At 43.1% G+C, this 25,300-nt stretch overlaps 1 protein-coding gene across 1 annotated transcript in view; it reads right to left on the reverse strand.

Annotated features, from left to right (window-relative positions):
- The window catches only part of abca2 (ATP-binding cassette, sub-family A (ABC1), member 2), a 114,770-nt gene that overhangs the window by 20,929 nt on the left and 68,541 nt on the right, over window positions 1–25,300 (reverse strand). Inside the window, exons 27-41 of the mRNA XM_080894837.1 lie at window positions 20,743–20,964; window positions 19,346–19,448; window positions 18,112–18,437; window positions 16,044–16,257; window positions 13,726–13,831; window positions 13,534–13,645; window positions 13,378–13,438; window positions 10,125–10,299; window positions 9,915–10,030; window positions 9,212–9,359; window positions 8,866–8,989; window positions 8,441–8,573; window positions 4,362–4,482; window positions 4,041–4,219; window positions 3,719–3,860 (exon numbers count right to left, since the gene is read on the reverse strand). Of these exons, the coding sequence (XP_080750963.1) occupies window positions 3,719–3,860; window positions 4,041–4,219; window positions 4,362–4,482; window positions 8,441–8,573; window positions 8,866–8,989; window positions 9,212–9,359; window positions 9,915–10,030; window positions 10,125–10,299; window positions 13,378–13,438; window positions 13,534–13,645; window positions 13,726–13,831; window positions 16,044–16,257; window positions 18,112–18,437; window positions 19,346–19,448; window positions 20,743–20,964 (2,282 nt within the window). The remainder of the gene's footprint in view (window positions 1–3,718; window positions 3,861–4,040; window positions 4,220–4,361; window positions 4,483–8,440; window positions 8,574–8,865; window positions 8,990–9,211; window positions 9,360–9,914; window positions 10,031–10,124; window positions 10,300–13,377; window positions 13,439–13,533; window positions 13,646–13,725; window positions 13,832–16,043; window positions 16,258–18,111; window positions 18,438–19,345; window positions 19,449–20,742; window positions 20,965–25,300) is intronic.

Below are 25,300 nucleotides of genomic sequence, written 5' to 3' on the forward strand. Positions count from 1 at the left end.
CACTCCCCCCCATCATCCTGACTGACACCCCCATCACCTCTGTGGACTCATTCCGCTTCCTGGGTACCACCATCACCCAGGACCTGAAGTGGGAGCCCACCATCACCTCCGTCATCAAGAAAGCCCAGCAGAGGATGTACTTCCTGAGGCAGCTGAAGAAATTCAACCTGCCAACACGGACGATGATGCAGTTCTACACTGCAATCATCGAGTCCATCCTCACCTCCTCCATCACCGTGTGGTACGCTGGAGCCACTATCAGGGACAAACAGAGACTGCAGCGTGTTGTGCGCTCTGCTGAGAAGGTGATTGGCTGCAGACTCCCATCTCTGCAGGACCTGTACACCTCCAGGACATTGCGGCGTGCAGCTCGGATCTCAGCTGACCCTTCTCACCCTGGACACAGTCTGTTTGACCTGCTCCCCTCAGGCAGGAGGCTCCGGTCCATTCGCACCAGAACCTCTCGCCATAAGAACAGTTTCTTCCCCTCTGCTGTTGGACACATGAACAATAACCATATGACTGTTCCCACCACTAACACATGACCCTACGCTGTGTTCACTTCATCATTCCATGTTTGCACTGATCACCACCTGCACTCATGTATATATCTTTCTACGTAGCACTCTTAATTCTTATTCTCATGTATATATCTCATGTATAGCTCATGCACATATCTTTCTACGTAGCACTTTTAATTCTTATCCCTACTTTTATTTTTTCATGTCTATTTAAGTGCTATTTATGACACTATGTTTGCACTGAAGCACCGCAGCAATTTCCTAATGTTGTAAACCTGCTCAACATTTGGCAATAAACCCCTTTCTGATTCTGATTCTGATCAAGTCCAAGTGAACCATTCTGCTCTGGTGGTTCCCTTTTCAAAAAAACTGTACCAGAGGTTGAGCTTTCAGAGGCAACTTATCTCTCAACCTTCCCAGTAATATCTATGCTAGTGTGCTGGAAGGAAGAGACTACCAGTTAGTCAAATCTTGGAACTAGGAGGACACAATGTGGTGTTCATCCTGTTTGTGGGACACTGAAGTCAGACTCCGCCAGGGCTGCTCTTTGCCATAACTTTTACAGGCAGCATTTCAAGGCGCAGGAAAGTGGCAGAGCGGTTTGCATATTGGTGGTCATGAGATGGTTATGAGCAGACGGACACTGTAGTGGAGAGAGAGCTGAGGATAAAAGTGATCACCTGTTTCATCTACATTTCTACCCTCAACCACGGTCACAAGCTGTGGGTACGGTTCCACCAAAGCTGCTACTCCTACACATCAAAATAAGCCAGATGAGCTGGTTGGATGCCCCCTTAGTAAAGGGTTTAGGGTATGTCCTATAGGGCTGTGCGATATGACCAAAATCTCATATCCCGATATAAGACATTTATCGTCCTGACAACGATATAAATCACAACAATGTAACATTTTCTATAAATTCTGTGAATCTCGGGCAGCTCGACTTGTGTGAAGTCTCTCCAGCTGGGCGTCGTGTAGCTGGAGTCGAGTGTTTTCTTTCCACCATTTTCTTTCAAAGGTTTATTTTTTAGCACCTGACGGCTCTTTTTTGCTTCTCATCCGTAAACACTCTGCATACTCTTTCACCTGATTCAGTTTATTTTGAAAAATCTCAACAGGATCTTGAGCTTTATTGTGAAAGGTTTACGTGGAAAACAAACAAGCGGACAGCGGAGCCACGCGATGGTTTTACCGTCATTGTTGCTAACGACAACACGTAAAAACAGGTGCTTGTCTGTCTGTAGTGTGGTTATATTAAATATAAGAGAAAGAGAGAACTTTAAGAAATTAATACTACAGTGACCATCAGAACCATGAAAAATATTGCTGTAAACAGTTTATTTTACGACACCACAAAACAAACGACAGACGTTTTTATATCGTCATCCGATATATATCGTTATATCGAACAGCCCTAATGTCCTGCTGGGCAGAGGTCCCGGGGTAAACCCACACTACAGAGATGATGTCTCTGCTGGCTTGGAAACATCTTGATGTCCCCTCAGAGGTGACTGTGTAGTTGGAGGTCTGGGCATCTCTGCTGCTGCCACAGCAGAAAATGAATGATAAACAGATGGATGTCAGTCTGTCCAGATACAAAAATATAAACCATTACGAACACCTGCCTTGGTTCAAAGATGGAGGGCAGCAGGTTCATGGGAGAGGAAACAAGAAACGAGAATGCTTTTTCAAGCAGTGGCACAGATCATCTTTTCTTATCCCTCCATGCAGACTGGTTTGGTTTCTGTGCCGTATTATTGAGCAAGACACTCACCTCAACTTGAAATCGATGCAACCACTGGAATATGTACAGTTGTGTTCAAAGTAATAGCAGTCCAACATGATTAACCAGATCAGTCAGTGTTTTTGATATAAATCATATTATTACATGGCAAATAATTTATCAGTAGGTGCAGCAGAGTCAGAGAAACCAACAGACCCAACAATCATCACATGAATGCACCTGAGTCTGTGCAACTGAATAATGAAGTGAAAGGGGCGTGTTCAAAGTAATAGCAGAGTCCAATCAGTGAGGTCGTTCACTATGTGAAGAAACAAATCTACAATTTGCCAAAGAACATATGGACTGGCCTAAAGAGAAATGTAGAAACATTTTCTGGACTGATGAAAGTAAGATTGTTCCTTTTGGGTCCAAGGGCCACAGACAGTTTGTCACACGACCCCCAAACACTGAAATCAAGCCACAGAACACTCTGAAGACCGTGAAGCCTGGTGGTGCAAGCATCACCATATAGGGCTGTTTTATTAAGGTGTCGGGCCTATTTATCACGTACCAGGGATCATGGATCAATTTGCTTATATCAAAACACTTGAAGAGGTCATGCTGCCTTATGCTGAAGAGGAAATGCCCCTGAAATGAGTGTTTCAACAAGACAACGACCCCAAACACATTCAAAACATTCAAAAATGCTGCCTCTTAGGCAAAACCAAGAAATGCAGAGGAATTGTGGAAGGTTGTCCAATCATCCTGGGCTGCAAGAAGCTGGGCGACTCCATGCAGGACAGATGTGAAGCAGTTCTCAGAAACAGTGGTTATACAACTAAATATTAGTTTAGTGATTCACAGGAATGCTAAAATATAATGTGCAGTGTTACAACATTACAGCGTTGTAATGTTGTAAAAACGTTATTATATTTTGAGCTTTACTCATGTTTTAAAACACACTGCTATTATTTTGAACACAACTGTATGTGTGTGAATGTTACACAGCCTGCACACACAGTGCTTGTATAAATGGGTAAACGGGGCAAGTTGCTGAAACTGCTTTGGGTGCTCAGGTAGAATATATATCAGAACCAGTCCATTTACATTCACCATGGCTTTAGCAGTGGGTCAGCGACTGTCTGAGGAAATATATCCATGTTTCCAAGTTAGCCAGTGACACTTTGACTGTAGGAAGGTTATGAAATGCCGGACCCAGAATGAGTTTGGTCATGAATATGAGGCATTATCCTCTTCACTGAGAAAGTGAGGACTGGCCAAAATCTTCATGATCAACATGCTGGCGTATCCTCACTTCTGATACTTGTCTTTCTATTATTACGATTTTGATCACAGTTTCTGTTAGTAAACCTAAAGCTGTGTGTGTGTGTGTGTGTGTGTGTGTGTGTGTGTGTGTGTGTGTGTGTGTGTGTGTGTGTGTGTGTGTGTGTGTGTGAGAGAGAGAGAGACTAACCCTTTCTTGGTCTTTCCAAGGAATGCCACGCAGGCGAGTGTAAAGCTGCAGATGCTCCCTGGCTGTCAGGTCATCAAACAGAGCATCAAACTGTGGACAGTAGCCGATACCTTGTTGCACACGTAACAGGTCCTTCAGGATACTGCACACATGCACACACACACAAGCACAGTTGGCATCACTTCAGCAGTGGTCCTGCAGTACAAACCCAGACTATAGTCAGTGCCCATGTATTTGATGTCTGATGTCCTTTGCTGCTAAAGTATCTGCTAAGAATGTTACAGTCACATTTACAGTGCACTCTGTTATTTCAGCCACTAACCTGTTTCTGTTAATGAAAGCCTCTCCTCCAGTAGTACACTCGTCTCCTGTCAGCATCTTAAAGGTGCTGGTTTTCCCAGCTCCATTTACTCCGAGCAATCCAAAGCACTCTCCGGGCCGGACACCCAGACACAGGCGATCCACTGCAAGGATACGTCCCATCTTTCTGGATTTGTATACCTGAGGATCAAGCAAAGTAACTTTTTGATAGTAATGACCACTTTAACAGAGTAGGATCATTTTAAAGTAATGGCATAACTGAACGAATAGTTTAAAATATGCAGTTGTGTAAAAGTTAGCAAAGTACATATTAAAGTTTAACCTTGGTTAGGTTCTTGATCTTCAGCATGTCATTGTCAGCGTCTCCACGCAGCACTCTTTGTCTCTCACAGGCCACGTCTACATCATCGTCATCGATAGGCTTGGAGCTGACCGGCACCCTCCTAAGCACATATACTCCAGTCATCTTTTAGCGTATTCACTCTGTCAGTAAGTAATTCCACTTGTCTTTACATATCTTTTATCAACTACAAGAAGGGGGATATGAGCATAGTTTCTCCTTGGTCTGCAGTTACAGAACTGTATTGAAGACTTTTACAACAACATTTTTTAAATGTATTTGTATTTTAAAAGTATGTGTATTTAGATGGACTGATCCGATATTACGTATCGGTGTCGGTCTGATACTGACCTAAATTACTGGATCGGATATCGGAGAGAAATAAAAAATGTAATCGATCCATTAAATATCCCAAAAGCACCTCACAAAACTTGCCACATGGCGTAACTCAGCTCAGAACCATAGCACGTCGGAGCAGTGTGGTCACGTGATAGAGCGGCTGTGGCGTGCGAGACCATTATAATATTATTATTGTGTAGGAACTATTAAGTCTAATATACCCTAGTAAGCTATAGTACTTTTTCCTTTGGGAACCATCTGTGAAAGAAAGATGTTGAATCTATTTAATTATTGTAGAAAAATAATTGATTTCTGTGCATTTTCTTTTACATGTGCATTAAATTAAATTTGATTACGTCAATTAAGCATTATAAGGCAGAGGGTGGGGGGTGGTTCCCTTTTTTTTTTTTTTTTTTTTGCTGGGAGTTGGCAACCATGTTAGTTAGGTTGTTTAATATTTCCACTAAGTACTCTTTAAAATACCAGAATGAGGAGGAGGTGCAGGTTTAAGTAAATTAGATTGATGAGTGTTGCTGAACTATGAAAGATTTTGGCTGCAGTGTATTTTTTGCATACAGTTATAACAGAATAGCTTTAGTTTAGTTTAGTTTTTTAAACTTAAGTATGAACTTGTGCAAAATGCAGCAAGATATTGAAAAAAAAACAAACGTTTCATTGATTATAAAATATGCTCTATCGGATTTATATCACTATTGGGAGATATCCAAATTTATGATATCGGTATCGGACATAAAAAAGTGGTATCATGCCATCTCTGTTCACGTTAGCCATATACAAGCAAAGAATAGTGAAAATCAATTTCATTGAGATTTTGATTTTGGCTTCTCAAATTACACGGATTAAGGCCAAGCAGAACTTGGCTCGGGCAGCGGCTGTTGGGTCTGCACTTCCACAGGCCGCTGGTTTAGAGACTTATTCCAAGACGAACAGCGATTTTACTTGCGCACGGGAGGATCTCAGAGCAGCCCTTCTGCCCTCGTTCAGACCACTTCCACCCCGGCCTCTGCTTGCTGCCTTTCATTGAAAACAGTTACAGTACACACAGCACCACCCATTGTAAACCCCCCTATGGTTATAAAAGATAAGGTACCATATGTGTGTAAGCACGTGTGTGTGTGTGTGTGTGCCTGTGCGAGAATGTGTGTGTTTGCATGTGAGTGTGTGTGTTTGGGGGTGCGTTTGTGTGACCTCCTGCCCACAAAAGGATCATAAAAGCAGGAAGCTTACTAAACAAGAAAACAGAACCCTCACATAGGATGTGCCTACAATAAACACTACAGCCTCCCCCACCAGTCAACAGGCTGCGGACGGCAATAGAAACAAAGGAATGTCTTTGATCATACAGTTTTACAAATTTAAGTAACACAATGATAACATTTAACAATTTAAACCTAACAGCGGCTGAAGCAAAACCTTAAACTGTAGGAGGAGTTTGGAGAGGCCATGGAAAAAGACTTTCAGATTGCCTCATTCTGGCAAACTGTCAGGTGACTCAGGAGGGGAAAGCAGTGCTCCACCCACACTCTGCATAGTGTGGGTGGAGCACTGCTGATTTGGACTGTCGGACGGTGGAAGGAAAACTTCAATGACCTCTTTAATCCCACCTCTTCCTTCCATAGAGGAAGCAGAGTCTGGGGAGGGGGGTGAGTCGTCTATCACCGTGGGCGAGGTCACTGAGGCAGTTAAACAATTCCTTGGTGGCCCCTGGGGTAAATGAGCTTCGGCCTGAGTTCCTGAAGACTCTGGATGTTGTTGTAGGGCTGTCTTTGTCGACACGTCTATACAATGTTGTGTGGAGATCAGGGGCGGTAGCTCTAGACTGGCAAACTGGGATGGTGGTTCCCATCTTCAAGAAAGGGGACTGGAGGGTTTGCTTCAATTATAGGGGGATCACACTCCTCAGCCTCCCTGGGAAAGTCTATGCCAGGGTGCTGGAAAGGAGAGTCTGTCCGTTAGTCCAACCTCGGATACAGGAGGACAATGCAGTTTTTGTCCTGGTCGTGGAACACTGGACCAGCTCTTTATCCTCTCAAGGATACTTGAGGGTGCATGGGAGTTTGCCCAACCAGTCTATGTGTGTTTCATGGACTTGGAGAAGGCATTCGACCGTGTCCCTCGGACTGTCCTGTTGGAGGTGCTCTGAGAATATGGGGTGTCTGGCCCATTGCTACGGGCCATTCGATCATTATACAACTGTTGCGAGAGCTTGGTCTGCATTGCCGGCAATAGGTTTTACTTGTTTCCGGCGGGTGATGGACTTGACTGCCCTTTGTCACCGATTCTTTTCATAGTTGTTATGGACAGAATTTCTAGGTGCAGCCAAGTGGCAGAAGGCTTTCACTTTTTGTGGTCTCAGAATCTCATCTCTGCTTTTCGCAGACGATGTGGTTCTGTTAGCTTCATCGGGTGGTGGCCTCCAGCTCAGCTGTTTGCAGCTGTTTGAGGTCTTGTTTAGGGTATAGTGCTATTTTCCAGGTTAAATAAAGGTTTAATAATAATTATCCACAAGCGAGGGGAGTGCTGCAGGCACAGCACCAATCCGTGCTGTGCCTGCAGTGATGCGGATGCTGTACCAGTTCATTGTGGTGAAGAGAGAGCTGAGCATTAAAGTGAAGCTCTTAATTATGTCCTGCCTTCACCTCTCTGTGTCCCTACCTTCAACTATGGTCACAAGCTTTGGGTAGTGAACGAAAGAACGAGATTGCAGATACAAGTGGCGGAAATGAGCTCTCTGCAAAGGGTGCACGTTATGTACCACTGGTAGAAAGAAGAGGTGGCTGATATCCAGAAATCCTACCAGTGGCTGGACAAAGCTGGACTGAAAGACAGCACAGAGGCACTAATCATGGCAGCACAAGAACAAGCTCTGAGCACAAGATCCATAGAGGCTGGGGTCTATCACACCAGGCAAGACCCCAGGTGCAGGCTGTGTAAAGATGAGACAATCCAGCACATAACAGCAGGGTGCAAGATGCTAGCAGGCAAGGCATACACGGAACGCCATAACCAAGTGGCCGGCATAGTGTACAGGAACATCTGTGCCGAATATGGACTGGCAGTCCCGAGGTCAAAATGGGAGACGCCCCCTAGGGTGCGAGCTAAGATCCTGTCTGTCCAGAGTCAATCCTGGGAACAGCTAAAATACTGCGCAGGACCCTGTGTTTTATTTACTTATTTTTGCTGTTTTCTGTTATTCTACTGTTTTTAACTTGTTTTCTGCACAGCACTTTGGTCCTGTGCTGGGTATTTTAAATTGCTTTATAAATAAAATTGGATTGGACCCTCAAGCTCCCAGGCCTCTGGTAGACGACCCGAGCATGAAGGCTGGGGCGAGTGGGGAATTATTTTGTTTTATTTTGTAGCTGCGCCTCAGACCACGCCCTGCCACACTGATATTTGAAAGCTGTGTAACAGCAGGAAACCCTACTACATTATTTGTCTTATATACGAAGCATCAATCTGAAAGCTGCTTTGGTGCCGGCTTGGTACAGTACATAAGTTCTGGGGTTTTTCCCCTTTTTCCTGTTGTTAAGTCATTCATGCTTACCGGTAGTTGTGTTTTTAACGTACCCTTTGTTTATATTGTAAGTACATTTTTAGTACAGTCCTCAGCCAACTCTAACTGTAGATCTCTCAGCATACGACCCTCTGTGTAACTAAGTGGTAGGCATCCAGTTCAAAACTATATATAGAAAACTCACGGCGGGTTCCTCAGAAAGTTGTACTGACAGAGGATGGTGATGAGGAAGCCAACAAAGCCTTCGACTGTCATTGCAACAAGTCCTCGAGTCACAATATCCCACTCAAATGGTGATTTCATCTTGTCAAACTGCCCTAAAACACATAATTACAACAACTTAATGTGCAGCTTTGCTCTTCAATCTCCTAAAATCATTATGAATAAAACAAAAAAGCCTGCAAGACTGTAAATCTTTGTTCTCAACAAATCTTCTGTAGCACCAAACTAAGAATGTGCTCTGAATACCCTTATAAATCTTTAAGTATGTATAGCACAACTTTTAGGTTCTTGCAAGAAGTGTTGGTTCATCTCTGTTAAATAAATCATAGTAGTTTAAGATATTTCTCTTAACTTTATTGTAATTAGCCAGCTCGGTGCTTAGTGTACCTATTTTAGCGTAGTATTCATTGATGTACTCGTTGTAGGCCATCTGCATCAGGCCATGACCCAGGTTGTAGTTGGGGAAGATGAGGAAACAGGACTTTAGGTAACTGTTCACTTTTTTCAAATCCTGCAAAAAGAAAAAAAAGAAGTAAAAGAAAGAAATACAGTAAAAAGCAAAGGTCATGTCAGATACTTTTCCATTTTGTAGTATTCATTCCAGTATGTGGAAGAGCAGGTGATCTAACTCAAAGATCACCATCTCTTCCAAATCTGTACTTTTGCTGTTGAAGGGGAAACGAGTGATGCGTTTGGCTGTGTGTCTGAGGTAAGATAAAAGAATCCAACAGACCTTGTCGTGTTCAAAGAGCTGTAGAAGGAAGGTTGCAACAGTTGCAGTGATGCCTATGAAGAGGTTGATGACTATGAGAAAGACATAGGCTGTACTGGGAACCTTAAACCAGAAGGATGCAGGATACATTATGGGAGTGATCGACCAACTGGAAAGGGGAAGAAAGAAACTTGCTATATGTTTCCATGTTTATAAACAGATCTTAGTATTTCATTTACATTTAGACAAGTAGTAGAGTTTTGTGAAAACTGCACCTAAACAGGACCTAGCATGATACTAGAGTTGAGTTTGCATGTCAATATGACAAAATGTGCTCCTGGAGACATCCACTGTACCGGAACCACCACGACATGTGGTTTTTAATATTTTTCCCTGTTTGTGAAAATAGTTTGCTAATACTATAAAATTACAGCTGTTAAAAATACAAGTGTGCAGCTGATATCAGAGAAAGGCAAAGTGATGATAATATGTTAGCAATAATTTAAAGCATCCCTATAAATGTTACTTTATATAATGCATTAGCACCAATCGTCTGAACTGTGCGCTAAAACAATTACAAGGAAAAGTGCAGGTGGTGGAAGTGGACTGACTTCTGTATATTATGTCTATTTAATGGAAGTCAGTATACAACTAAACTACATAACAATGTGAGCAGAGACTCAGAACCAAGGTGAAAAATCGTGTGTGCAGACAGATGTCTCACCCGTAGAGAAGAAAGAGGGAGAGGACAGCAGGGAAGTTTGTTGGAGAGGTGTAGGCTGGCAGGTCAAACACAAACAGAATAATAACGCAGCATGTAGCAGGTACCAGGTAGTTCAGCTGAGGACAGATAAAAGGAGAAACCATGTTCAGGAGCTGCACACATGTTAAAGCATTTAGTAAGACATTCACATCTGCAACATCACATCCTCACCATATCCCAAATATAGTTGGCTAGCCAGTAGATGACTGGGTCACAGCCACTGACAAACTGCAGGTGTTTGGCCTTTGTGGATTTTTCTGCTACTAGGAAAACCACAAAGCTGGCTGGGACAAAGGACATGGCGACAATAATGAAGATGGCAATCACTACATCTGTGCCCTGGAGCCTGCAGGTACAAAAACAAGGAGAAGAGCTAGTTCAGTTTCAGTTTACAGTATTTGGTCCTCAACAGTCATTTCAAAGCACTTTTGATAGAAACATTCATAAAGTTATGCAAAACTCTCTGAAGTTAAAGCTATACATCAATCTTTACAGTAAAGGAGGAATCGCTCTCTCTGTCTCTGTCCTCTTCTCAGGCCTCTTTGTGGCTCCTCTGCTATTTGTTTTTCCGAAGCACAGTTATACCTAGAGATGGCACGATACCACTTTTTTATGTTCGATACCGATATCATAAATTTGGATATCTGCCGATACCGATATGAATCCGATATAGTGTTTTTTAATCAACAAAACTGTTTTTTAAATATCTTGCTGCATTTTGTATAAGTTCATACTCAAGTTTAAAACAACAACTACACTAAAGCTATTCTGTTATACCTGTATGCAAAAAAAATATTTCATAGTTCAGCAATACTGATCAATCTAATAAACTTAAACCTACACCATCCTCCCTATTCTGGTATTTTAAAGAGTACTTAGCGTAAATATTAAGCAACCTAACTAATAGGGTTCCAACTCCCAGCAACAACAAAAATAAATAAATAAAAAATAGGGAACCACCCCTCACGCTCCACCTCATGATGCTTAATCGACGTAATCAACCTTAATTTGATGAAGTGTGAAAAAAATGCACAGAAATCAATTATTTTTCAAGAAATATTAAATAGATTCAACATCTTTCTTCAACAGAACTGCAGACTGCACAGATGGTACCTTCCCAAAGGAAAAAGTACTATAGCTTACTAGGGTATATATATTAGACTTAATAGTCACTATATACAGTAATTGACTTCTATTCATTTTACATCAAATTAAAACTTTGGGTGTCAGATAATTATTTATTAAAAGCTCGACATTTTAAATGAGAATAAGAAAGAAAAGTATGTCTTTGTGCCCCCTTTTCCCTGTTCATGCCCTATCGGCCCCCCTGGCTAAACTTTGCTAGATCCGCCCCTGCACAGTTACCAGCCGTCAGCTACATAGAAAAAGATCCTCGAGTAGAAAGTAATATTAAATACATTCTAACAACAGCTTATCAAGCTTAAACGTGCTGCTGTTGTTCAGCCGCTGGTTTCCTCTTTCTGGTGCAACGTGGGCCAAAAGCAAACAAGAGAGAAAAGCCGATCAGCTGATCATTAAGCAGTTTCATGATTGAAGTAGCAGCAGGAGAGGCAGTCACTCCATATATCGCTCGTTAAGCTTAACGCAGGAATGCTTTACAAACATTCAGAGATGGACTTACACACTTGCTTTACTTCTCTCGGGATAACTTTGTCGGAGATGAAATGCCAGGTTGCTAGCGAAGCTCCACATGCTATCCAGACCACCAACAGGTCCCGCATGCCACAGCCGCTCTATCACGTGATGCATACTGCTCCGACGTGCTAACGTTCTGAGGTGAGTTACGGCGTGTTGCAAGTTTTGTGAGGTGCTTTCGTGATATTTAATGGATCGGATTACATTTTTTATTTTTCTCCGATATCCGATCCAGTAATTTAGGTCAGTATCGGACCGATACCGATACGTAATATCGGATCGGTCCATCTCTAGTTATAACTGCGATGGATGATCTGATATCAGTACCTCACATAACTCGCCACATGGCGTAACCAGATAGTGACCTCAGCACGTCGGAGCAGTATGCGTCACGTGACAGAGCAGCTGTGGTGTGTGAGACGTCTGGAGTTACTTCACACTCAAAGCATCTGGAGCCTCACTACGTGCTGCCAAACCAGCATTTCGTCTGTGAGTAGGCTCAGTTAAATGTGATAGAAACCGAAGCTCTCATGACTCATCAAGTGATGCTACTGACCAGCCAATCGGTGGCATTCAGTCTGATGATGTCACATTTTAGTACCTGCTCGGATTGCTTGGAACCCCGGGCGAGCTGATACTAAAAACGTACCTGGTACCAGGTACTACAACCTAACCGAAAACCCTGAAAACCGCACCGAGTCGATCTGAGTAGATACGAATGGAAAAGGGGTTTAATAGACACTAGCCCAGGAGAAGCATTCCCTTTTAGGAGAACTTCCTTTCAACAGGAAGAGAGGCCTGGCAGAACCAGGCTCAGGGCGTAGCAGCCATCAGCCATATGGCTGGATTCACTCGCTGGACCCACGTCCTCATTTTAGGTTTGACAGTGTTTGTAGTAGATAAAGGTGAATGGCTTAAACATGAACTGAGCTGCAGTTTGGGGAAGGCTTCAGAGGGGACAGGTGGCAGCTCCCGGGCCTGGCAGATCCCCCATGAACCAATGAGAAGTGAAAGAATTGAAAAAGGGGAGGGTGGGGCACGAAAACAAGAATGAACAGCTTGTAGAGCTGGGGGAGCATGTATAGATAAGAAGCTAAAGGAGCTTGTTTGGAGGCGGGGTCCTGCTCCTAAAATTCAGATACTTTAACTCCAATGAAGAGAAGAGACAAAATACCAGCAGCTGCCAGCGCTACTCCTACGCCTCCTAGCAGAACTTGAGGTCAAGGTCAACAGGATCCAAACTCATCTGAGACTTTTAGGAGATGCACCGATGGTATCAATTTGAAAATCATATGTCGCCTTGTTCTTGAGTTATCGTGTTCACAAAGTAGCGTGTCCATGAAGGGTGACGACCCCCAGTGTTTTACAGCTGAGGGTTAAGGAAGTCTATGACTAACTTTTCTGTTTGATGAATGCTGAATGGACGGGTTCTGACATCGGGGTTTTCTATTCGATCTGAACACTCAAAGCACTTTATACAACCTGCCGCATTCACACAAACACTTTTTCTGTGCTTCATCTATTGAAGTGCTTTCTATATACCACTGACACAGTCATACTCTGTTGGATGCATGGGTGAACAACTTAGTATCTTGCCCAAGGATTCTTGGCATGCAGACTAGAGGAGCCAGGAATCGAACCACCAACTTTCTGATTAGTAGATGGTCTGCTTTCTTCCAGAGCTAGCAACAATGAAGACTCATCGTTTACGTGAACAGAAATGTGAATCTATCACATAAATATATGAGGTAAAGCCACAGACACTTACAAATAGTCTAAAGAAAGGCTGGCACTGGTGCGATTCATCGGGTGGTTTGTTACTGTGATTCCTGCAAACAAACAGAACAAACAATCTGTTGTGTAGTTAAAAATAACCAACCAAACTGGCACAACTTTATTCAGCAGCTATATCTGGCGTGTCTACCATAGGCAGCAGGATTGCCCTTGGAGGGAGGCATGTTGGCACGCAGGATGGCATTGTTGAGGACATTCAGATACGTTGGCATGCTGTGGTAGCCTTTATTGTTGTAGAGAACCTGGACACAGTAAGTTGCACTGTTAGCAGTATTGTATACTGTACCTGTCCAGTTTAGAGTCATTGCGTCTTTGTCTTTACCTGAGCTGATCTGCGCACCGCTATTTTACGAACCATAGGTGGAAGATTTCTCCCAAAAGATGTTGGGATTGATTTCTGAATGTTGCCCACTGTTAAACCACCATATCTGTAACAAAATTAATTTGACAGAAAACCAGTATGTGCATGTTACTGTATCCATGTGAAATTAAGACGAAGTGTAGCCAAAGAGCAATGCACAATTACAATAAGTATGACTTGGCAAAATTAATGGACTTAGGAATTCAGAAAAGTACCAGCAAATACTGATCCACCATTAATAACATCTGGAAAGTGTCTGATTGATGATTTACTTTTCAGCATGACAATGATCTCAGGAGCTCGGACAGAAAAGCATCTGGACATCTTTAAGCTTCTTGAAGACGTTTCATCCGAGAAGCTTCTTCATCATACATGACGAAGGGGATGTAATACCCTGTAGACTTCCAAAGATCCACAAAGGAGTCCCACTCAGACCCATTGATAGCAGCATTACCTCAGCCACATACAACACTGCAAACACCTCACCACCATCCTAGCGCCCCTTGTAGGGACCATCACATCAAGAACTCCACGACTTCACCGACAAGGTCCAGAAAATTCCCCTGGATCCAGATGAAACCATGGTGTCCTTTGATGTAGTCTCTCTCTTCACTTGCATACCCACCACGGAGGCCGTGGAGACTGTCAGAAAATGACTACAAGAAGACAGCTCCTTGGAAGACAGGACCAACTTCACACCCAATCAGACCTGCACACTGTTAGACCTCTGCCTCACCACCACATACTTCAAGTACAACGAAGGCTTCTACAGACAAAAACATGGCTGTGCCATGGGCTCCCCCGTGTCAACTATTGTAGCAACCTTTACATGGAGGAAGTGGAAAGGAAGGCTCTTGGCTCTTTCAAAGGAAGAGTACCCAGCCACTGGTACAGATATGTGGACGACACCTGGGTCAACATCAAGACACAAGAAGTGGAATCCTTCACTGCGCACATCAACGCTGTGGATAAGAACATCAAGTTCACCAGGGAAGACACAAAGGACAACTGTTTGCCTTTCCTGGACTGCGCCGTGCACATTGAAGAGAACGGCAACCTCAATATCGAAGTTTACCGGAAGCCCACACACACGGACCAGTACCTCCTCTTTGACTCCCATCACCCTCTGGAACACAAACTTGGAGTAATTAGGACCCTACACCACCGGGCAGAACATGTTCCCTCTAAGCCTGATGGTAAATGGACTGATTCTTACAGAGTGCTTTTCTACTCTCCCAGAGTACTCAAAGCCCTGTATACAACATGCCTCATTCACCCATTCACACAAGCACTAAACACAAGTGCAAACTAATCTACATTCACACACATTCACACTCTGATGAACACATCAGAGGGCAATTTGCGGTTAGTATCTTGCCCAAGGATATTTGACATGCAGACTGGGGAAGGCACCAACCTTCCAACCAGTAGCTGATCTGCTCTACCACCTGAGCCACAGCCACCACAGCCCTAAGCCTAAGCCTGAAGGGAAAAAGAAGGAGCACACACATGTAAAGGAAGCTCATCAAGTCAGCAAAGATGCACAGAAAAGAAGATCAGACACCAGCTAGAGAAAATCAGAAGGACAAACAGAGCAGCACTGTCAGCCCTCATGTAGCGCGTTTATTAGAGAAATTCAGGAGTCTTCTCCAAGCACGACATCCCAGTGTACTTCAGACCCAGCCACACACTCAGACACAAACTGGTTCATCCACATCCGTTTTCATGCCTTGGCTCGCGTGATTAGGCAGAGGATCAATACCGGGTCCATGACTCCCTCAGAGACACTCCCATAGGGCTTAAAAATCTGGGACTCTCCACCAGTTGCTCTTAGAACTAAAGAAGCTTCTCGGATGGGAGATAAAACGTCTTCAAGCAAGTTAAAAAAGTCCAGATGTTTTTCTTTGGTATATCCTTCAAGAAGCCTGGAGAACTGTTCCTGAAGATTACCTAAGAGAGCTTAGGCTGTGTGGAAGAATAAAGAACTGTACAAACTCTGTTTTTGCCTTATATGCTGTGTCTCTGTGTTCACATGTTTCAACAATGATGCCTGCTGTGTACTCTGAGGGGAGCTCGCAGCTACTCAGGCTCAGGAGGTCCCAGTAGCAGCCCATGACATATAACATATAAGTTATAATTCTGTTTAAACTAAGGTGATCCAACTAGTATTTTGTGCAATTAGATTCTACACTGAAAAGTCAAAGCATCAGTTTGCAGTATGTTGTCAGTATTTCTGTTGTGTGGCTGTTTCCTTAGAGTTGCTCCAGCAGCTGTCCTACCTGTGCAGCCGCACTCTGTCTGATGTGAAAAGCAGATATTCAGAGACGTTCCGGCCTGTGATGTCCACCATAATGTCACCGGTCACCACCTTCATGAGAGGGGGTTGTCCTCCTACCCCACTGGGACAGGAGAAGCCTGTCCCCTGCATAGAGCAGACGCAGCGCACCGGCTCATGGATGGACAAGGGAAAGGTAGGTGGAGATGTAACAGGCTCTAAGCAAAAGTGAAAGAGTCATCATTCATTCAGCGGATCTTTTCCTTAGTCCACGTGGACTTCTCAAAACCGAAAAAACACAGGGGGAATAAACTGCGTTAGAAATGATTTATTAGCTCTCCCAACGAGCCAAGACACAAGTAGGCATCACTGTACGTGTCTATTGGTCCACATTAGCAAAATATAATAAGACAATAACAATATTCTGCTTAAAAACATGAAAGGAACACTTTGCAATCACAGTATGGCATCACATAAATTAAACTTGGTGATCTGGTCAGGTAAGGAGCAGAGGGGTTATTGATCAGTTTCAGCTGCTCTGGTGTTAATAATATTAACACCAGGTGGACTAGATGGGCAACAATGAGACAACCCCCAAACAGAAATGGTTTTCAGATTAAGACCACCGACAGTGTTCGTCTCCTTATCTTTTCTGACTGCAGCGTCATTACTGGTGGCATGAAGTACTCCCTGCACCCTACAGAGGCTGCACAGGCAGGCCAACTCCTACAGCGAGGCACATCAATACATTTCATTATCAGAGGTTATCTGTGTCTCAGCATGCCGTGAGACACAGGCTAGGATAGCTGGACAGGACCGCACAAAGTCCTTAACCCATCAGCTGTACCAGTATCTGCTCCTTTCTGCAGGTGGAACAGGACGAGTGCTGCCAGAGACCTACAAGTGACAGCCAGCAGCCCACTGCTGTCAATGTCTCTAACCCAACAATCATAAGCAGGGCCTGAGAGCCCGAGGTCCTTTAGTGGGGCCCTGTGGTCACTGCCCAGCACTGTGGAGCCTGACTGGCCTTTAACCATACCAGAACTGGCAGGTCCAGCAGTGGTGCCCTGTTAGTGTTACTGTGAGACAGACGTGAACGGGTCCGGAGAAGCCATAGAGAAAGTACATGCATGCATTTGCTGCAATTAATTTTCCACCAAACAGACTCGCATGCTGCATCATTTTTTCACTCTGACTTCAGCCCTCTGTAGATTGATCATTTTCATCAAATGATGTGTCATCCTTCACTCCTAATATATTACCTGGACCACATCACCTCAGACATGCAGCATGATGATGTGTTTCCAAAGTGTTCCTGTCACGGTTCTGGGTCAGTTTGACCCAGTATTTTGAGTTATGCTTTTGGTGTGTTTTGCATTTTGGATTCTTTTCTTATTATGATGATAATGATGATTATGACTCTATGTTTCGGTTATTCTTGTTTAGGGATTAGTTCGTAGGTTTTTGTGTTCTCATGTTTATTGCAGGTTTAGTTCAGTGTCTAGTCTATCTCTCTGTGTCGTGTCTGCGTGTTTGTTTAGTGGTGTCTTGTTTCCTGTTTTACTCTGAAGGCTCATGTTCAGGTCTTATTCCTCCCAGCTGTGTTCCCCTTCTGTCTCTAATTTCTTGATGACTGCCTCAGTGTATTTAAGCCCAGTGTGTCTTTGTGTCAGTGTCAGATCGTCTGTTATCCTCACCTCGTATTTTCCCTTATTGTGACACTGTGTTCATAGCCTGCTTAGTTACTCTGTGTTTATAGTTTTTTCCATAGTTCCTTCACAGAGTGCCTTAGCCTTCTTAGTTTACACAGTGTTCTCTGTCTTCTTAGTTTTCCCAGTTTCAGTGTCCCCTAGTGTTTTTGTTATGCCTGCAGCCACAATAAAGGCTTGCCTTATTTTGGAAACCTAGTTCTGTCTCCACCGTGTCTGCTCTTGGGTCTACCTCATTCCTCACGCCGGCGCGCCCCGCCGTGACAGTTCCTTTAATTATTTTTTGTTTAAGTCAAGTCTTGATTTTCAGATCTAGAGCTACATACGTTAAATGGGTCGCACGCATATTATGGAAGCACTTACTATGAACTGTAATTGGAGGAGTGACTGTTAGGTTCCACAGACCGTCCTCAAAATTAGAGTCTGGGTCATCTGAAGGTGCTGGCGAAGGTGGTGGGGGCACAAAGTTGGAGAGGGGGACGCCCTGAGTGAAGGAGTCCAGACACATAGAATCAAAGTATTTGGCAGCTAGGGTTTTGGAGTTATTGGCATTGGGGTTGAGGGTTTGCGCCAGCTGGTCCAGGGTGCTGTTGAAGGGGGTTTTGAGGATACAAGTAGCACCGATACCCGAGGGCAGGCGGAAGGTGTTGATGATCTTCTGTGGGCTGGCGTCTGGTGACAGCTTGTTCCTGAGAGTGGACCAAAGATGTGTCAGTCACATTTCTTTCTATTCCACTGTGTCAGTGTTGACTTGAGCAAAATGCTGCTGTGCACCAGGATTCTGTTTAAAGTAACAGCTTATTTCAGCGTCTAAAGGCTCCAGTATTTGGACTCATAAGATCTCTTTTGGTCAACCTTGCTAAGCTCTGCTACAGGTCGAGGTGACAGGACTCCATGGAATAATATATGAGGTGATCGAGTTAGTCCATGACCCTGAACCACAGTTATGCTTGGCACGCTCATCACTGACAGTCCTGCTAACACAAGGCTATATCGTTTTTAACACAGGTCACTTTGGCTGTTGTGTGTAAGGGTGACAGTAGCAGGCATAAACAATCAGCACACATCATCACACAACTTGACAATTTAGCCACATGTACTGAAACTAATCCTTTCATTACTGATGTGGAGATGATTCACCACCAGAAACCCTTTCCATGTCTTGGTAGAGCTTTCTTATATGCAGCTGTTTACTAAGCAAAAGACAAGTTGCTACAGCAGTGTGGGGACTTACGTAGGACAGTTACAATCAGGGCGTCTACGCTAATTAAACCTGACAGACAGTTTAGTATAAATAATATCAAGCATGCTGAATTTTTATTTGCTGAAAACATGACGCGATGTTCCAGTTTAATTCACAGAGATATCAGACATTGTTATTTGTCAGTCAAGTTGCTGTACTGGCTTTACTTCAGGCTAGCGTGCACTAGAGTGAGCACGAGCAGTTACTTTTCTAATATCGAGTAATATAAAAGAAGTCAAACACAAACAGTTTGTTTGGTAAATGTTCAGCTGAGAAATGTGAAACATCTGCAATATTTAGTTTTAATGATAAAAATCTGCATGAGTTATATCAGTAAATTAAACATCATCCTACCTGTACTGGGGTCTGTCTTCATTGGCATAAGGGATGAAGTTGCCTCTTGGTTGGGTGTAGTTATGATACTGAGATGGGGACAAGATCAAGGGTGGCAAATCTCCTGTAAAATAATTCACACACAACATCCATCCATTAATCAGGGATCTTTTTACGTAGATTTTACAGCTAATTGTAAAAATAAAGTGCACTGAGCCCTAGAAACCCATGTATTTCATTAGTTTAGTAGCTCCACTGTTTTAACTGTTGAGTGAATAAAATAAACAAATAATTTAAATATCGACTGAAGTGAGCGTGCTCACCAGCTACTGCTACCCTCCACCCTGGTATATCACACATTCTTCATAGCAACACGAGTCACAATGAGCCAAACTTAACAACAAGACAACAAAGTGATGCTTTCAGTCCATGATTATTAATGCTCTCCGTTTCTAAGCATGAAAGCATAAAATGATTATTTAACTACGCTGCTCTGTTCTTATATAAAATGTGAAATCTAAACATGAAACACACTCACATATGTGCGTGTTTCTGCTACAAATATGGGGGCTTTTTTCTGAATATTTCAGGTGATTGCTGCAGGACACGGACATGAATCTCTGGCACTGTGTGTAAAACTCCTCCTCGCCATTTACGCTTTCCAAAAAATCAACGATCATGGCGGCAGCGATCACAGTCACGCCTGCTGACTAAATGTGCAGCATTACCCGTTTGACCCACCGCTGGTTCTGGTTCACGTCTCAGGTCAGTCGGGTTCCACCCCACCCTGCCAACCCAGCTCAACAATCTGGTCTGAGTAACCCTCATCACTCATCACTCGTGGACTCAGGGTCCTTATCACTACTTCTAAGCGCTTTGCAACCTGTTCTCCAATATGTGCCTTTCTCTTGTTTGTATAGATTTGTTCCTGCTGTCTTACCATCGATACTTTATTGTCATTGTCAATCGTGCAGGAGTAAAGGGCTATTCTATTCTATCCTATTCTATTACTCGGTTTCTTTGCTGCTAATCTTAGTGTACCACCTTCATGATTCATTTTAATACTTTGGTTCAAACATTTATCTTGTAAAGTTTGATCCACGTATTTTAAGTTTTTCTATTTTAGGAAGATGTTTATGAGCAAAGACTGTTCGATGAATGTGAAATTCAATACAGTTTTATTTACATGTGGCCAAATCACAACAACTTATATCGTCTAAACTGCTGAGAGCCCGCTCAGCAGTTTATTTGTAATAGACTGTTAAAGTATTAGGAGCTCTGTACAAAACTGTATTCACCATAATCTAAATACTGAACTGTTTAACAGTATACAGACAACTTCTGCAATCCTGTTTATCTTCTTGGTAAGGCGGGACAGCAGCAATATTAAAACCAGCAAAGGACGAGTAAAATCTCACCGATCTCGGGCACAGATAAGGCCACGGTCATGGCCACACAGACAAAGAAGGCAGGCAGGAGGATCTGAGAGAAGAGACCCTTGGTGTTCCTCTTGGCACAGTGAAACCTCTTGATAATAAGTCCGTGAAACTGGCTCAGTTTCAACCACCAACCCTCCAGCTTGAAGGTGCCCTGCCCTTCCAGCACCTCCGGCTCTGGTGACGAGGGGTTCTCTGCATCTCCTAAAGTGAAAAAGTTAACATGAAATAGACAAACTGACAAATTATGGATGAGAACAGTAATCACAACCGGTCTGTATGATTCTTTAGTGCTCACACTATATGAGCATTTTTATTCCAGAAGCATGAAAAGAAAAAAGATCTAAAGAAAAACAAAAACTAAGAAAAAAACATTTAATGTTGTAGCATTGTCACTTGCATTTATTAACTAATAAACTGATGAAAATATTCATCTAAATTTTGACAATATAAGTCACTAAACCCTGAAACGAGCCATGAGATTCATGGGTTCGAGCATCTAAACTCATGATGAGACTGTGTGTTTTTATAAAACAAAAAGTCTGTTCTTTCCTTTAAAAACGTGTTCAACTTTAAGTCATCTTAGATAAATATTTACCACCTGTTTGTTCAGTTATATTAAATTCTGTTTGACATGCATGGAAGTGCCTGTGAATCCCATCTTTATATCCCTCCACAGATATTCTGTCCGTGCCTTGGCTGACATTTTATCCATTCAAACATCGCATGTGTCAGGCAGTGGTCAGGGATGGAGGCTGTGGCAGTCTGATCCCTAGATATCGAGGCTGGCTGCTGGGACATGAAATGCCACCTCTCTGGTGGGGAAGGAGTCTGAGTTAGTGTGTGAGGTTGAGAGATATTGGCTATAGCAGGCTCAACACATGTCTCCTGGAGAGGTCCTGGACTGTTCAAGTCACTGCTCCATCTAGTGACTCTGTCTTCTTACTGGGAGACTTCGACACTCACGTGGACAGTGACACCTGAAGGGGGTGACTGGGAGGAATGGCCTGATCCGAACCAGATCAGGGTTCTGTTTTTGGCTTCTGTGCAAATCACAGTTTGTTCATACCGAACACTATTTTTGAACATAAGGGTGCCCATACACATGGTACCAGGACACCGTAGGTTGATGGTCAGTTGTCTTATTGTATTATCAGATTTCTGATCTATCCAGAACATTCGCATGAAGAGAGGGCTAGAGCCGTCAACTGACCACCGCCTGGTAATGAGTAGGATCAGGTGGTGGGGGAGGATATTGAACCTGGCACGCCTAAATGTGCCTGGCAGAGGCTCCGCTCTGGGAATTCCTCAACTAGAATGTTGACAGCAGTCTGAAGGAGGCTGATATTGAGTCTATATCGACCATATTCTCCATCTCCATTGCTGAGGCTGCGGCAAAGATGTTATTGCCTGTTGTGGTGGTAATCCCTGAACCAAATGGTGAACAGAGGAGGTAAGGGTAAACCTCAAGCTGAAGAAGAATTTTTATTGGGCTTACTACACTGTGGGCAGCGGACGGTTACCGGCAGACCAAGAGAAGGCGGCTCGTGCAGTAACTGGAGCAAAAACTTCATGGGAAGAGACTTTCAGTTTGTTTTGAAGCAATTCTGGCAAACGAGTGGTACAGGAGGGGAAAGCAGAGCACTACTTACAGTGTGTAGTGGGTGTGGGTGCTGCTGACTTGAACTCATGATGTAGTCAGGCATTGCAAGGAATACTTTAAGCATGTTAATCCACTGACACATCTTCTGTAGAGGACCAAGAGCGTAGCCATGCCCTTGGGGTTGAGGAGGTTTGCCCTGAGCTCGTAAAGGCTCCAAATCTTGTGGGGCTGTTTTGATTGATACTCCTCTGCAGCACTGCATGGAGATCTGGGGTGGTGAGTCCCATCTTTAAGAAGGGGGGGATCAGAGGGTTTCTTTCAATTCAATTTTATTTATACAGCGCCCAATCACAACAACAGTCGCCTCAGGGCACTTTATACTGTAAGGTATAATAATACCTACAGAGAAAAACCCAACAGTCATATGACCCCCTATGAGCAGCACTTTGGCGACAGTGGGAAGGAAAAACTCCCTTTTAACAGGAAGAAACGTCCAGCAGAACCAGGCTCAGGGAGGGGCGGGGCCATCTGCTGCGACTGGGTGGGGTGAGAGAAGGAAGACAGGATAAAGACATGCTGTGGATAAAGACATGGGGGTCACACTTCTCAGCTTCCCTAGAAAGGTCTCTTCTCAGGGACAGCTCGTCCATTAGTCAAACCTCAGATGCAGGATGGAACAAGAGCAAGACGCTGCCTGGCTGCCTCCTAGGTTAGATATTGGCAGCATGACCCATCTGCAGGAGGCTTTGGAGCAAGTCCATAACACACTGGTGGGGTGAGGTGGCTGGGGAGAGGGAGATCAGGGCTTTTCTGCTTAGGCTGTTGCCCCCATAACCAGAGGTGTGGACTCGAGTCACATGACTTGGACTCGAGTCAGACTCGAGTCATTAATTTTATGACTTTAGACTTGACTTGAAAAAATGTTCTAAGACTTGTGACTTGACTTGGACTTTTACACCAATGACTTGGGACTTGAATTGGACTTGAACCGGTTTACTTGAAAAGACTTGATATTTTACCCCAAATATAAAATTTAACATGCATATTATATAGAGATTGAAAATGTGACGTCATTCACGGGTAGAACCGCAAAGGATTCTGGGAACTCGTGGCAAGCGGTACTAGCGCACGCAGGCTTTCAATTAAAATCAGTCACACAGCGATAAAAAGAAACACAAAAATGTCAAGAAGCTGTTGTATTATTAACTGCAATAGCCGGTCGCATGACAGCCACGGGAAGCCGACGGGTAAAGAGATCGGTTGTTATCGGATTACGTCGTTGAAGAGAAATTGTTCGAGCCATGTTTCTGAAGTAACAAAGACGCGACTGGATTGCAGCCATTCAAAGATCAAATATAACGTCCCAGAACACTCCAGCTCACAGGTTAGTCTGCTCCAAGCATTTACACGAAGGTCAGTGTTTTTTAGTAGTTAATGCGTCATTTTCATAACATAATTGGTGATATAGGTTACAAGCAAGTCTGGCGCTGAACAGAAATTGTGGCGCTATGCTCCTTTATTTATTGTGCATAAATAGTGAATTGTCCTGACACAATATTGCGTTTCGCTTCTGTTATTATGGTACATTGACAAAAACATATACTTTTATTCACAGGATAAAACAGGTTTGTATCACTAATTGCCCAGTACGATTACAGCATACAGTATTATTGTCACTGCTACATTTCTGTGATGCTACCAGAAATTATTTCCACTGCTAATTAATTACCGTTGAGCTCAAAGGTCCTATTAATAAACGGTTAACGAATGTGTATTTATGACGACAATTTGTGAGACTGGTAAACTTATGATACGTACGATGGTCTTTCGTTCTACACGCTGCATTTCAAGGTCCTGCACCCATCCGTCGGTAAACTGTACCTGGGCTTGTTGCAGTGACCTGAAGTTACTATCGTGCCAAACTAGGTATCCCCGACAGAATTTGTTCCCCCTGTGTAAATCACAGACAAACAGTATCCCACATTGCTGATTTTTCGTTCACAAACACTTCTTATTATGACGCATTTCTCCTGAAACTTTGGAGGATTTAGCTCTTTATATAATAAAGTTACAGGAGAATAAAAATAGTTATTAGCCAAAATGTTTATGGTTTATTAAAATAATCCCATCTGATACACCGTGAGCAATAAATATATAATTTTCTGTTGTAACCCTCAAACTGAATGGTAATGTAACGATACTAATTTTTCACAAAATGAAAACATCAGTACTTCCTGCGTGCTCCCAGCACAGGGGAAACAAATTCTGTCGGGGATACCTACTTTGGCACGACACCGGTCCTACAAGCGCATCCAAGAATAACATGCAGCTTATCTCAGAACTGTCGGTGAAAATTATTCTTGGAGCTAGGTTTAATTGAGCTGCATTTTAAAGAGGTGCAATTTCACAATTTGTGTATATTTTCTAAGTTCACTATTTTGTCATGTGTTGAGAAAAACACAGATTAAAAAATTACATGGTCTAATATTTACATTTAGCATAACTGCAACATTATTTTTTCGTTTTTTTTTTTTTAAAGACTCGAAAGGACTTGAAATTCAAAGTTTCAGACTTGAGACTTGACTCGGACTTTTACACCAGTGACTTGAGACTCGACTCTGACTTGCCTGACATTACTTGAGACTTACTTGAGACTTGCAAAACAATGACTTGGTCCCACCTCTGCCCATAACAAGGGAGGGAAGGATGGACGGATGATTGACTTGTTCTTTTATTAAGGTCATTTTTTCCCAAATTTTGGATTCACTGTCACTCTGCATCATCTGGTCTCCAACCATCATTTCTTGACACATTTTAAAGATGCTCAAACCAATAGAGTGCACCACACCATCATTTGCCTCAGCAGAGTAAGAGAATGTAAAGATGTTTTTAATAAACTAGCAAAAAACAAACAAACAAACAAAAATGTTTTTCATT

Source organism: Rhamphochromis sp. 'chilingali', assembly GCF_963969265.1.
Source record: "Rhamphochromis sp. 'chilingali' genome assembly, chromosome: 10".
Classification (NCBI taxonomy): domain Eukaryota; kingdom Metazoa; phylum Chordata; class Actinopteri; order Cichliformes; family Cichlidae; genus Rhamphochromis; species Rhamphochromis sp. 'chilingali'.